The 15537-nt window shown below is 41.7% G+C and overlaps 1 protein-coding gene across 1 annotated transcript in view; it reads left to right on the top strand.

The window, feature by feature from the left end:
* LOC136866120 (centrosomal protein of 135 kDa) overlaps positions 1-15537 on the top strand; it is a 670869-nt gene that overhangs the window by 180412 nt on the left and 474920 nt on the right. Inside the window, exon 10 of the mRNA XM_067142807.2 lies at positions 2913-3029. Coding sequence (XP_066998908.2) covers positions 2913-3029 — 117 coding nt within the window. The remainder of the gene's footprint in view (positions 1-2912; positions 3030-15537) is intronic.

The raw sequence follows: 15537 nt of genomic DNA, 5'->3' as shown, positions 1-15537 counted from the left end.
GGGTAGCCCCCTCAAAAACACTTCTGAGAAAGGGTACCCGACCTAAAGATGAATAATCCACGATGAAGCGGAATTAATGAATGAGATAGTCCCGAGAAAAAAAATTTACTTATAAAGATTACTTCGAAAGGCGTATAACATTTAATTTACAAAACAACAAACGGGAACTATCTCTTAACAAAGTGAGGTGACTTACCGAAACGGCTAAGTCATAATTATAACATTTGGAAGCAGAAGGAAATACGGGTACGCTCCGGCAAGATAAATAAAATGAAACACTACATCTGAAACTGAATACCAGAAAAGTTAAAAAATATTAATCAGTGCTTACCGGATGGCGGGGCCAAGAAGACCCGTGCCTTGGAAGGTGACCGTTCCCTTCAGTGGTCAAACAGAAAAGACGCCCTCGCAGAGCAAGGCTCCAGCGACAACGCTTCTCCCCGGAAATTATGAAATATTACCACGGCCAATGAGCGTACGATGATTTCCTTCACCTACCAATCACATTTCCTTTTATTTTCTCCAATAGGAGCGCAGAAAAAATAGTGCTGACAAGGAACATTTAGGAAGCCTCTAGAAAAATTACGAAATTTGTGCAACTTTACGAAACCGGAAATCTCCCACGCCGATGTGGCGCGTGTGGTACAGGATGCACCAGAATTACCATGACAATCAAATAATTTCAAAATCATATCGACTTCAAACAAATTAAACAATTCCAAAATTCACATACTGAGGAAAACCAAAACAAACAAAAGAATAAATCCTTTACATACATAATTTATCGCCGTCTTCCGAGTCCAAATAATCAAATCCCAATAATCACAACAAATTGCTGAAGTTGAAAATCTGTTTTTGTTATATTTTTTTTAATGAGATAACTTATTCTTGTTTATTACACATACAAGATGTTTCAAAATTCAATATTCACACTTACAGGATTCATAGGAAGACGAAAATAAACTGTAGTGAGTCTGAAAGTTAAAAGAAAAATTGAGAATGTTCCTCTGTGTGACAAAGATTTTACCGGCAGGGTGGGGAATTTTAACCATCATTGGTTAATTTCACTGGCACGGAGGCTGTGCATAGGTGCCGTCTTCATCATAATTTCATCCTCATCACCACATGCAGGTCGCCTACGGGAGTCAAATCAAAAGACATCCACCTGGTGAGCCAAACATGTCTTCAGACACTCCCGGCACTAAGAGCCATTTCTTTTCTTTTCATTTCATTTCATTTTTCTATTTTGCATTTACTGTGACCTTCCAATGAGCATGTTACTGCTAGCAACAACACACCACTGTCAAACCCACCCTATGGTCTAGTAATCATGTGGCTGCATTGTGACAACACACAACCAGCTACTTCGTAGTTAGTTGTGCAACAAGTGCAGATGGTGTCTTACACATGGGTAGAACAAATAGACATCCACTTGGTTTACTGTGCTTGCAATGGTGATTCAAGTGTGGAATAGCATCCCTGCATGGAGCAGTATGCCAAACAGTATGTGCCGAATCGTACATTGGTTGCAATTGATTGTCACCTGCTTGTAAATGGTTCATTGCATTTGAGACTGTCAAATTGTGTTAGTGGTAATTTTATTTTCATCCATCCAGTTGCATAATGCATTTTCTTTGTGTAGAACCATAGGTGTAATATGGGCCATAAGGGCATGGAGCTCACACCCAAGTTTGATAGGGACATTTTGGAATAGACAAAGAACACTTGTCAGTGAGTTTGTGATGTGTTGTGTGGCACTTAAATGTTGAAATGTGCGCATGAACAACTCCATCCATTTCGTCCATGAAAGGTGCAAGCACTTAAACCTGGTGACTATCCTTGCTTGGTTCAATTTTGTCAGTGATGTAGAGATGCAAGTGTGAACCTAGCAGTGTGACTGTTTGGTTCATGATTGAATCCTCATTCACATGAGAAAGTAGTCAATTGTTACAACCAACACCTGCGGGCAGAGCTATGTCTGAAGGCGACCAGCGTAGATTTGTCAGCATGTGGGAGGTGTGGTTGGGGGCTATTTAATTTAGTAAACATTATTCACCATGTTTCAGTGCTAATGTTTACTTGCAGTTCCTGGAAACTACATGCCTATATTACTAGAGAACATTTCTCTTGACTTTGGGAGTTGCATGTGATATCAAACTCCTCACTTTCCCATTTCAGTTGTGCAGCATTTGAACAGTGCATTCGATGAACTATGGGTTGATTGTGCTGGATTAATTTCATGATCTACTCATCACCCAACTTTATCCTAATTGTACCGGGCGAGTTGGCCGTGCGCGTAGAGGCGCGCAGCTGTGAGCTTGCATCCGGGAGATAGTAGGTTCGAATCCCACTATCGGCAGCCCTGAAGATGGTTTTCCGTGGTTTCCCATTTTCACACCAGGCAAATGCTGGGGCTGTACCTTAATTAAGGCCACGGCCACTTCCTTCCAACTCCTAGGCCTTTCCCATTCCATCGTCGCCATAAGACCTATCTGTGTCGGTGCGACGTAAAGCCCCTAGCAAAAAAAAAAAATTATCTTAATTGATTTCTTTCTATGGGAGTACATGAAGAGCTGGGTGTGTGAGAAACGAATTAAATTTGAAGAGCAGCTCATCACTTGTAGATATGCTGCAGCTAACGTTGTATGTGGAATGCTTCAATTTATTTGAATATTGACAGTCAATGACATGTCGTTGCAGTACATTTATTGACATGAGACTGCACTTTTGAGCATTCTAAAAAATTAAAAGAGGAATATTACCTTTTGTAACACTCTGCAGATTTCAGTTCAAGCTCTTATCCAGGAAGATGTTTGCACATGTTAGCAAGTTTTCACATTAAACACGGTACATGTAAACTTTAAATTGGAATATTACTTGCAGAGCATTATATATATTTTTGTCTATTACAGGGTGATGGTCCAGAAAATGAAGTACTTGAGCAGCTACAAGCTGAAAGGGACTATTACAGCAAAGCATATCATAACTTGAAAGAACAGTTGAACAAAGCACCTGCTCAATCAGATGAAGTAAGTCTCTGAGAGTTTTCTTGATTTTATCACTGTTGTTTATTCCAATATTGATTGCAGAAGCTAGCAGCCATGCATGCCAGGTGAATGGCATATAGTAGAACACCATAATGAGTCAAAATCAATTGCATAATGGACAAGAGGGATGCCATTTACTTGCTGCTGCAGAAGGAAGCTGGTAGAATTACAGGCGAAGTTCTAGGATTCTGAAGAGAGACTGAGGGGATTAAAAGTTCTCAAATATTTAAAAAATATATATATTGAGCTTTGAATTTCCCAGGAGTTTTCATTCATAGGGCATGGGGTGGGAGTTGCTTAACCTAATGATTCTTGATGTTCAGGATATTGTTTTACCCGTTTGTTCCAAACAGAGTAGATCCTGCCTTACTGATAAGGTGATCGTGGAGGTTCACGTTAACAATGCTAAAGTATCTTATAAGCTATTATAGGTGGGCCAGCGTAAGGTTGCACATGACAGCTACTCAAAATGTTGGTCACACTGCAGTGGCGCACGAAGCGATGTTGCCGCCATAGCAACAGCTGATTGCACGACACGTAAGATTTTAGAAACATGAGAGAAATGTTCTTAATGCCATCGCGATGATACATGATACAAATGAAATTGGCCGACAACAATCGCGCTTTCAACACACCGATTAATTTTACAATGAAATATATCACACAAAATGATACGAGATAAATGTACTACGAAGTTCTTATTATCGCAATGTTAGAGAATGCGGAAGAAATGGGCAGACAAGAAACTCACTTTAAATACACCAATAAATGTTACGATAATATACACTGGTGCCAACACAAAATATTTCGAGTGAAATCTATTAAATTTACGAAAATTCAGAAATGTTATTCTTCTTACCTTGTTTACATTGGTAGAGGCTCTATACCCTCCAGATCACTGCCATCACTACCGTCACCTTCGTTGTTGTTGCTGTTGCTGTTGTCATCGTCGTCGTCATTGTCCAGGCAGATCATCAACTCCTGACAGTCACTGATGATGCCATCTATGGCCATTGCCGAGTTAATTAATGTTGCAACATGGCTAACTTTCTTCCTCCAAGAAGCCGCATCCACTAGAGCAATACCCTCTCGGAACAGTCTTTCCACTTCAGTAATTGTGAAGGATTTGTTATTTGTGCGAACGTAATGTTTCACATCACTCCATACCAATTCAATAGGGTTGAAGTGACAGTGGTACGGCGTCAAGCTAACAACCTCGTGTACTTGGTCCTTCGCTACCTCATCAACTACGTACGTGGGTGAAACCGGTTTGTTTTGTTTCACCAGTGCATATAAGGCTAATTTAGTCATAGCCATATGTGCTGGGATATTTCTTGCCTGCAGCCATTCTACTAACAGTTCTTTACGGGCACTCGAAGTAGGGGTCTTGTCCATTATTACCGACTGGTAAGGTGCATTGTCCATAACAATGACAGAAGGGCCTTTGAGCAGTTGCAGGAGCTTCTTCAACCAATCTAAAAAGCGAACACGGTCCATATCAATATAAATGGTCCGTTATTGGACATAATAAATTTTCCAGCTAACTCATTCCTGGTTGCCAGCGTTTCGCCCCCATGTGCTAGGCTGGGCTCATCAGTTGGTACCTAGCACACCTACCAAGATGCTGGCTAGTGCATACCGTAGAGGCCACTGCGTAGGCTAATTGTAACCCATGGCAGTGCCAATGCGCTATGAGAGACTTTGTCTCATTATCAAAAATTGATGCCTGCTTGGCAATCAGATGATATAGACGTTGAATCCCAAAGGGAATATGAAATATTTGTTCCGAATGAGTAAATTTATAATACCAATATAAATGGCCCGTTATTGGACATTATAAATTTTCCAGCTAACTCATTCCTGGTTGCTAGCGTTTCGCCCCCGTGTGCTAGGCTGGGCTCATCAGTTGGTACCTAGCACACCTACCAAGATGCTGGCTAGGTTGAACCCTCTTTAATTCTAATTGTGAATCTCAGTTCAATACGGGAAAATGAAGTTCTTAACTTATAACGCCTAACCTGTCGGTAAAGAGATCAGGGAACTTATCGCAGAGTTTCCTAAGTTGATTAGCCTGCTCCTCGGGTAAATGATTAAAATCAAAAGCTTTGGGTTCATCAGAATCTTCAGGAATAGCGTTAACGTGACAAGGCAGAATAGGGGAGCGATCACACAGCTCCAAGGTTCTTGCTCAAAATTTAAAATGGAATTTGTTGAACTGCATGTCCAAAATCATGCTTGTTTTAACAATAAAATTGGCACCCAGTATGAACTGTTAGGATAAATCTCTTGCCACTAGTACTGGCATTTTCCATGTGAAATCACGGACTCCAATCTTGACCTCTAGTGATCCTACAATGTTTAATGAGTTGGAATTAGCAGTATGGCAGGTTAAAGACACGGGTTCTAATGCAAGTAACTTGCAAACAGTTTTCATAGAATCGTACCAGGTCTCACTCATCAAGTTGACACCACTCCCAGAGTCTAGTAATGCACATACAGGTTCATTATTTACCTCTATGCATAAATACGGTAATTTACAAGAAGGTATGGCAGAAATCCTACAAGATTGCAAGAAATGAGCACCAGAGTCAGACTGGGAGCAATCATTAGCCTCAAAATTAAGTAAATCATCCAACGTATAGTCATGATTGACAAAACAAGAAGCCATGCTTTGGGCTTTACCATCAGAACTGGCGGTTAGTCATCTAGAACTATTATTGCCCAGGGGTCCAGAGCCTGAAGTGTTACGTGGGCACTGCCTAGAGAAGTGCTTTGTTGACCCACAGTTATCGCAAGAAGTATTGGTGGAAGAGCCTCTACCCGTGGCAGGTTTTGCATTGCCTAAGGCCCCAGCCTTGGGACAGTCCTGCTTGAGATGAGCCGTAGAGCCACAACTGAAGCATGAACGAGGATTACGCGAGTTGGTAGCAGGTGAAGGGATGGTTTTAGAATCCTGAGGAGAGGGCATGCTCATAGGAGGTGGGCTAATGCAAGACACAACTGGTCGGCATATCGAACACCTTCTGCAGAAACTGTAACGGCTTCCAACTGGGCGAACGTTGCTGGTCGGTGTGAAAGAGCCAGATATGATCTGTAGTTCAGGGCAAGACCTTCAATAATGTTGACAACCATCTGGGCCTCTGAATAGTGGACCCGGAAAATCCTAGCCTGGAGCTTAATATCTTGAACATATTCAGATAATGACTCGTTAAGATGATGTACTCTGAAATAGTGCTTCTGCACTAATGAAGACAAGGCACGAGCAGGAATGATAAATTCAAGCACATGTGCATGAAATTGATCTATAGACCATCTTTCGGAAATGGCCCTGACGATATGCTCAGAAAGAGCTCCAGATACATGCGGGTATAGAATTTGAAATACGTTGTCGTTACTGAGATTATACACTATTGCCTGATCCTTGAACTCAGTTAGGAACCGAAGGAAGGAAATAACCTCATCAATGGAGTTAGCTGAAAATTTAGAGACTCCCTTAAACACAGTACTCAACAGGTGTAGGAGGTGCCTGGGAAGGCTTAGAATGGTCCAGAGGGGTTACTGAGGCATTGTACGTTTGATTCGGGTGCCCTTGTGAAATGGATGGATTATAGAAGGTTTGGTTAGGGCTACCATTAGCCTGCAACGGTACAGGCGAAGGCAATCTCATTTGCAAAAAGTTCTCGCTAATTTGAGAGACCGTCGGGGCATTAACCGCTTGTGTAGGGGTTATGCAACCTAAAAGAGCATTTGATACCGGTGGCGCTAAGACAGGGGGTGGTCTTGCACCATTGCATCAGAACCGGGCTGATTAACAATAGAGGGCAACCACTGACCCACAACAGAATTACCAGTTACCACAGGAAAATTGGCACGGGTACCGATATGCAAAGGAGATAGATAATTTGAATGACTTACAGGTGTCCTAGTTCCAGACAACGAAACAGAAGATCCCAGGCGAGCATTAGTCACCTCAGACTCCTGAATAACACCAGCACTAGATGTCAGAGTGCAGACTTGAGCAGCAACAGATGCAGCACCAGAGTTAACACTTTCACACATTTCAGATGGGATAGACACTTGAACTTCAGAATCTGTGTTTTTCAACTTATTCTCTTCAAGCAAACCACTGATTCTGTCAAAAATTCTTAAAAACTGTACTAGTAAGGCTTGATATTCCTGCCGCTCAACTTCCGGCAATTCGAAAGACAACAAATGCCTAATTCTGTCCAGGTAATGTAGTAACTGCGCCTTAATCCGCGCTTATTGGCCATGCGAGGGCTCAGAAGCACGAAAGGACACAAGAATGGCATTAAATTCAGCTAACCTATCTTTAACCACGGCCAAAGACTCGCGCAACTCATCCGTAGTTAACTCGGGTATGGTTATCGGCAAATCAAGAGACCGTTTCAACAGGCTCGTGTCATCTCTGACGTTGGCTGTAGAATTCATTTTGCGTATTTTTAACTCGTAATTTAATTCTGCCTTTCTTAAATGGAAAGGATTAGGAACAGCACGAGTCATCGTGACGGGTAGAAACAATTTTTAACGCGATATACGAATCACAACTTTTACGGTGTTTTAGGTTAGGTATGATCACGGTTCACTTTTCTTCGTCCGCAACCTAGCACTTGTTTCTGCTATGCTACCAATATGTAACCGGCACTTCAGCAGCTACACCAAACACAGTTAAAGGGAGGAAAGTAAGTGCAATAACACAGTACCTAAGACACTACACACACAATAAAACATCTGATGAACTACGCGGAATTCTGCCGATAACAACACTGGTAAATATCAGTAGGGGAAACTTGATGATAATAAACCAGGAAGGTGGAAAGGAAACTGGGAAACCTTACCAAGGGCCATGGAGGTGCGAAGGTTGCGGTTTTCCGAAAAGCCAACAGTGATCTCTTGTTTTCAAAATATTATTTACAAAATCGGCAATACAAATGAACTTCCGAAACAAATTCAGCTGTACACCAAATCTAGACACACACTACACACGACATACACGTTCTTTGACAAATACAGTTTAGATGTTCCTAGACAAGAGCTTTGCCTTAAGTTCAAAGAGTTAAGCAAATACATCTCAGTACAAAACAAATTCCACAACTACAATATTGAATGTAAGAGGAAGCACAAAATACCATTACATTTTAGAGTGATATCAAAACTTGCTTTTCACATCTGATCAAAAGAGTGGTGATTAGGGTAAACTCCTGTGATACACCAACGAAAACTAAATGGAACTTAAAACCGGACAGAAAGCAACAGCGCTTACCCCAAGGCAGCCCATGCTGGTACCGAGGAGACGTTCACGGCGTCAAAAACTTTGGCAGGCTCGGCTGGCCAAGACCAAGACAGCTCAGAGACTTAACTCTCTTAGTGCCAGGCGGTAGTGCGAGAACCCGCCCTTTAAATTGCCAGAGCCGATCTGGTCGGCCTTTAACAATCCAGTCGGAAGTTGCCAGAGCCGATTACATCGGCCGGCTTAAAATTCTGTGATATACGTAATATTGAGGCAACCTATAGTGACGTGCATACTTTTGTTACAACCTGTAGTAAAGGGGCTACACGTTATTGTGTGCCTGGCCTTGCTTTGGCAGTTCTAAGAGGGTGTTATACCCTTCACAAGAGTCGTTTCCTGTGTTTACAAGTACCGCTAACCGGTCAGTAAGAGATTGCTCCTTGCAGTGAGTGGATTTGTGACAGGAAAATGGCATATTGTTCACGTGATATTTTTTCAGCAGGTATTGAGGACAATAAATTAATGCAGTATTTGAAACAGTGCGAAGTTAACGCGGATGATTTATCGGATAGCAATAGGGAATTTAGTTCAGAGAGTAGCGACGAAATTATACCGCACACGTCCGCGGAATCACAGCAGCTAAAGAAGAGACGTGTAAATGTGTCTAACAGCACTAATGCTACTCTGAATATGGTGGTAGATGAAACTAGTGATAACGAATATGATGATGATGATGATGATTTCTCTGGAGAACATTTTGTGGAAATTTGTCCCAATGAACCCGACAACATTCCTCAACCTCCTGTCTCCTTCAAGGAAGTTCTTGGACATAAACATGCCCTACCGTCTGATTCTCTGCCCATATCATACTTCAATTTTCTTTTCACTTACTCTCTGCTAAACCTTACAGTCACATATAGTCTTCTATCATTGCCTAAATGCCGGTCTCCGCGGGCCAAGTGTAACGTGCCTGCCTCTCACCCGAAGGTCATGGGTTCGATTCCCGCTCAGGTCAAGAATTTTCGCCTGGTCCTGAGGGTCGGTTCGACGTTCACTCAATCTAAGTGACCCTAAGTTATTGCAACCGAGGAGATATCTGAGGGTGAGAGGGCGAACCCGGCCTGGAAAATCAAGAATAATTACTAAGAAGATCCGTCTCACTGACCATGATTCACCTCGTAAACTGCAGGTACTGAACTGAGCAGCAGTCGCTTAGTAGGTCAAAGCAAATCACGGCTTTAGTGCCATACATTTCTTAATTTCGTAAATTCTGTTGTATTGTAAAATTATTTTTCTAATATATACTACAACCGAAAACGAGGAACTATTTTTTCTGAAAACAAAAAACTATAATATCAACTACTATTTTTTACTTATTTAATAATTCAGAATTATTTTAATACTGTGTTGTCCGCACGTAGAAAATTTGTTGTCAGTATTTGCCAAACATCGATACATACACGCGAATTTTGTCGGCGAGTAAAATTGTCTTGTTTTTACTAGTGACATGTTTGAATTTTTATTTTTTACGTTTTTATTTTTCTCATTCAAATGAGTTATTCTATAGAATTGTATTTAGAAATACATTGTACATAATTACGTATATTCCTTTGTATCGTAAATTATTTTTTCGAAGTAGACATTGAGAGAGAAAGTGCGAAAATATTTTTCTCTTCCTAAAAATAAACTTTATCGACAACTGTAAAACAACAATAAAACGTCTTTGACTCTTTATATCACTCCAAACCAGTTTCTTATTCTACGTAGTCGATATGTAGAAAATTTCATGCCGGTATTTGCTATACACGGGTAGATATACGCCAATTTTTAAATACATGTATTTCCACTGAAAACGGCCTGGCACTTTACAGTAGTAGTGTGGAGGCGGAGCTCTGGCCTCTTCCAGCTGATGGGGAGCGGCCAACCAGATCGGCTCTTGGCTCCAAGAGGGTTAAGACCTCTCACGAAATGCTGCCTAGTCCCTTTTAAAGGGAAAACTGGCCTTGGAGTAGCCAATCGGAACACTGGAGCTTGCCCAGATTGACCAATCACACTTTCTGCGTTCGCGATCTTTAAATCACTTTCTTGAATACATACGATCGCGTATCTTCCATTTCCAGAATAGTAAAAACATATTTCTCGAATGCATAACTATTAAAGGCCAACACACCCTGTTCAAAAATTCGTGTCACAAACTTTCGGACTGTTCCATTTAATATAGAAATGTAATCTACTAGTTACAAATACAATATGTTACAAAAATATTTACACTGTACAGGTTAGGTAGTTACATAGAATACGAATAAAATATTCTATCACAGCACTCCAGATCATACAGAAGATATTACTAAAACACAAGATTTACAAATAAAATCTCTTACAAACACTTTCCACTTCCAATATATAATTCTACACCTGTGTCAAGTTCAATAATACAGCTTATAAAAGAAATTCGGTTGAGTTTTGTGAAAAATTATTGAAATTCAATCTTGAACACAATCACATAATGGTATCCTATGACATTACCAATATGTATGTCCGACTCGTTGGCTGAATGGTCAGCGTACTGGCCTTCGGTTCAGAGGGTCCCGGGTTCGATTCCCGGCCAGGTCGGGGATTTTAACCTTCATTGGTTAATTCCAATGGCCCGGGGGCTGGGTGTTTGTGCTGTCCCCAACATCTCTGCAACTCACACACCACACATTACACTATCCTCCATCACAATAACACGCAGTTACCTACACATGGCAGATGCCGCCCACCCTCATCGGAGGGTCTGCCTACAAGGGCTGCACTCGGCTAGAAATAGTCACACGAAATTAATTAACCAATATGTATTCCAATATTCCAGTAAATAAAACTGTCAAGATTATCAAAACAAATATTTTAAAACATAGTAACCTAAGCAAATGAGAAATAGATAACTTCATTAGATTGTTAGAATGTGTACTCAACAATAACTATTTTACTTTCAATAATAGTTTATACCACCAAAGGGGCCTAGCAATGATCGACCCGATCTCAGGCATTCTAGCCAATATTTTAATGGAAGATTTAGAAAATAACAAAATAATCAATAATATCAACGGTCTTCAGTTATGGTAGATGACACTTTTGTCATTATAGATACACAGAAAAATGATAGTCACAGGACAGTAGCATCCCTTAATGAGCTTGACAATGACATCTAATTCACTAAGGAAGACAGAGTCACTGGTTCCTTAAACTTCTTTAATTTAAATGTTTCAAATATATGTAGAAAACCTTCTTGTGCTCCCATCACTATAAGAAATGATTCATTACATCCGCAATCTCATAAACGGGCTGCATTTTTTATTCTTGTCCAGAGAGCATTAAAGATTCTGCCTTCAACTGAAAATCACAAGGAAGAACTAAATTATATCAAGGATTTTGCCAGAATTAATGGCTACAATCCCTCGGTAATTAATTAATCATCAACAAGATAAAATTAAAAACTGCAACTAAATTGGTTCCGGACAAGCCTAAGAAGACAAAATATGCCACCTTTACCTATACGAACTTAGGTTTATTTCAAGTTACTAACACTGTAAAGAAATGCGACATCAATATCGCTTATAGAACCCTATGCACGAACTGTAACATATTTTTCAACTCTAATACAGTTATTTATTTAACGTATGACATTAAAAGATAAAAACACACAATCACAAATTAAATGTACAATGCACTATGTAGGTTATAGTTTCACCATCAAGCTCTGCAAATAGTGTATACAAGAAGGATTTGGGTCAAGAAAGTCTTTTGGGCTACCCTGATAAGCACTCAGGGGGCATTGTTCCACTATGTGACGAACTGTTTGCTTAGGGGCACCGCAGCTACATTCCGGGGAGGGAAGTTTGCCTCATTTATAGAGGAAGTCAGCACACTTTCCATGGCCTGCCCTGATACGATTGAACTCTGGTATCTAAACCAAACCAAACCAAACCCCATGGCACTACAGCCCGTGAAGGGCCTTGGCCTACCAAGCGACCGCTGCTCAGCCCGAAGGCCTGCAGATTACGAGGTGTCGTATGGTCAGCACGACGAATCCTCTCGGCCGTTATTCTTGGCTTTCTAGACCGGGGCCGCCATCTCACCGTCAGATAGCTCCTCAATTCTAATCACGTAGGCTGAGTGGACCTCGAACCAGCCCACAGGTCCAGGTAAAAATCCCTGACCTGGCTGGGAATCGAACCCGGGGCCTCCGCGTAAGAGGCAGACACGCTGCCTCTACACCACGGGGCCGGCAACTCTGGTATCTATAGACTCAAATGTACTCATTGCGGGTTTTCTTATATCGGACAAACTGGACGTAGCTTTTTGATCAGATACCTTGAATATTACAACTCTTCAAAACACAAAAAATATTCCACCCTGAGCACCCATATGGAAGAGACTGGTCACAGTTTCACAACAGTTGAAAAAGACCTTCAAATCACAAAATACGTTCATAAAAGTAAACTGATGACAGAGTTCGAGAACATTTACATATCCTTAGACCAGCATTTTAATGGAAAACAACATTTAAATGATACTTCAGAAATTAAAAGCCCAATAATTGAGAAAATTCCAGAACTACTCTCTCTTTTCAATATAAACAAAAATAGATTTATGAGTATCTTTAATTATAAAATCGCTAACAACATTCCTCCTATAACAACAGCTACTGTCTCACCATCCCTTCACTCTACATCCCCTGTACATACGTCAGACCCGCCCAAGGAATCAGCCACCCCTCCTTCTCACATGCCTCATTCTCCGCCCTTACATATACATACGTTCAACACTAGAAGCAGTAATAGAGCTACCCACCAGTCTGCTCCACGCAGCCAACGCTAGTGGACATCTCATACTGGGGGTGTTTGTACCTTCCTCTGCTCCAACATCTTCAGCGACGAAGTACCGCTTGTTACTCAGCTAGATGCGGTTGCAGTTTGCGCTCCATTGTCAGTAATGACAACGGTGTGCAACTTGTAGATTCCACTGGACTACTATCTTCATATGCATGCACTTCAAGATTTGATTGCTCAGTTACCTTCTCCTTTCGTCATGCTAGGAGATGTGAACGCCTGTAACACACTCTGGGATTCTCCATCGTCCTGTGCTAGGGCGAGGATGCTTGAGTGATTGATCAATCAATTTGATCTTTGTGTACTTAATACAAGGGAACCGACACATTTCAGCAGCGCACATGACACATTCTCACACCTGGATGTCACCTTGTGCAGCCGTGCACTAGTTCCCCTGCTACGGTGGCAAGTACGTGATGACCTCTGTGATAGTGACCACTTCCCGATAATTCTATTGAAGACAGTCCGAAGTATCCAAGCGCTGGTTGCTTCGGCGGGCAAATTGGCTAGAATTTTCCAAACGCGCCGTGATGGCCTGTTTCTTCTATCACTATCCTACGATGGCCAGTCATATCACAATTAAGCATCTGTGTGCGAAGACCTGTTTTTTTATTAGAGAAAGTAAGAAAGCTACGTGGGAAAAGTATGTGTCTTCCATGACAGCACATACTCTGTTATCACAAGTGTGGGCAAAACTCCGCCGTATTGTTGGCATACAAAACTTGCCCTGAGTCCCTGGAATATCCATAAATGGAGATATAATTACGATTCCTTCATTCATTGCAGACCACATTGCATCACATTTCATAGATACGTACAGCTCTGCGAGATACGACTCTGTATTTCTACCAATTAAGCCCGAAGCAAAGGCAATCCATCTCTCTTGCGCCTCTACTGCTTCACCTTCCTGTAACATGCCTTTCACGGAATGGGAGTTGCGGAGTGCATTAGTGCTGTGCAGAGACGTGTCTCCTGGACCGGACGAATTCCACAGTCAGCTGCTTAAGCATTTGAGTGACCGATGTCTCAAGGATATCCTCACCCTATTCAACAGAATATGGAGTGAGGAAGTGTTTCCATCTCAATTCCCAAAGGATCCAAAACTTCTGTAAAGTATAGGCCAATATACCTTACAATGGCCTTTGTAAGGATGGTTAACCGGCGTCTTGTGTGGGCCATGGAAAAGGAAGGTCTCTTGTTTTGTCTAACTAGCAGTGTGGTTTTCGCTCCAAATGGTCTGCCACTGATCATCTGGTCAGACTGGAGAGTGCTATTCAGGAAGCCTTTCTTCAGTAGGAACGCCTAGTTGCAGAGTTTTATGACTTGGAGAAAGATTACGATACTACCTGGCGATATGGGATTCTCTCCACACTACACCAGTGGGGATTTCAGGGAAATTTGCCAGGTTTTTTGAGAACTCTTGTCCCTCCGGCTCTTTCGAGTCTGAGTAGGGCATAGTTGCCACTGCTGGGACCACAGTCATTCCATCGCTGTATGTAGACGATTTAGCGTTTGTTGAGAGACAGCTACAGCAAGCAATTATCCGGGTCAACAGATGGGCCCTGCAACATGGTTTTCGATTTTCAGCAGCGAAAACCTCAGTTGTACCCTTCTGTTGATGTCGGCTTGTGCATCCTGAACCAGAGCTTTGCTTGCGAAACATTGTCTTACCAGTAGTAGACACCTGCATATTCCTGGGTCTCCATTTTGATTAAAGACTAATGTGGCAGCCCCACACCCGTCATCTTAAAATGCTTAAGTTTCTCAGCGGCATTTCGTGGGGGGCTGACCATGCAGTACTGCTATGTTTCTACACAGCAACGGTCCTCTCCCAAATGGACTATGGTAGTGCGGCTTATGACTCAGCATTGAAATCTGTGCTGTGCCTTTTGGACAATATTCACCATAGTGGAGTTAGGCTGGCAACGGGAGCTTTCCGTACTAGTCCCATTCCCAGCTTATTCGCTGAAGCGGGAATTCCATCTTTACAAATAAGGAGGCATCAGTTACTCCTCACTTACATTGCCAAAATTTGTGAAATGCCACTACATCCAAGCTATCGATGCATCTTTAGTACCCAATACCACCAGAGATACCAAGATCAGCTGAATGCCACACAATCGGTCAGGTTTTGAATTGATAGCTTGTGTCATGAATTAAATATAGACATCAGTGGTTGTCTTGAATAGACTTCTGGCGAGGTACCTCCGTGGTTAGTTCTGCGACCGGATATACGTCTAGATCTACTCCGTGGACCCTAGGTGAGCACGGATTCCTCCATTTATCGGAGGTATTTCCAGGACTTCGTTCACCAATATCTGGCCGCGAGACATATCTTCACGGATGGTTTTAAAATCAGAGAAAATGTTGG

Source organism: Anabrus simplex, chromosome 3 (genome assembly GCF_040414725.1).
Source record: "Anabrus simplex isolate iqAnaSimp1 chromosome 3, ASM4041472v1, whole genome shotgun sequence".
In the NCBI taxonomy this organism is placed as follows: Eukaryota; Metazoa; Arthropoda; class Insecta; order Orthoptera; family Tettigoniidae; genus Anabrus; species Anabrus simplex.
Note: the sequence above shows the minus strand (reverse complement) of the source record. Positions and strands in the feature narration are given on the sequence as shown.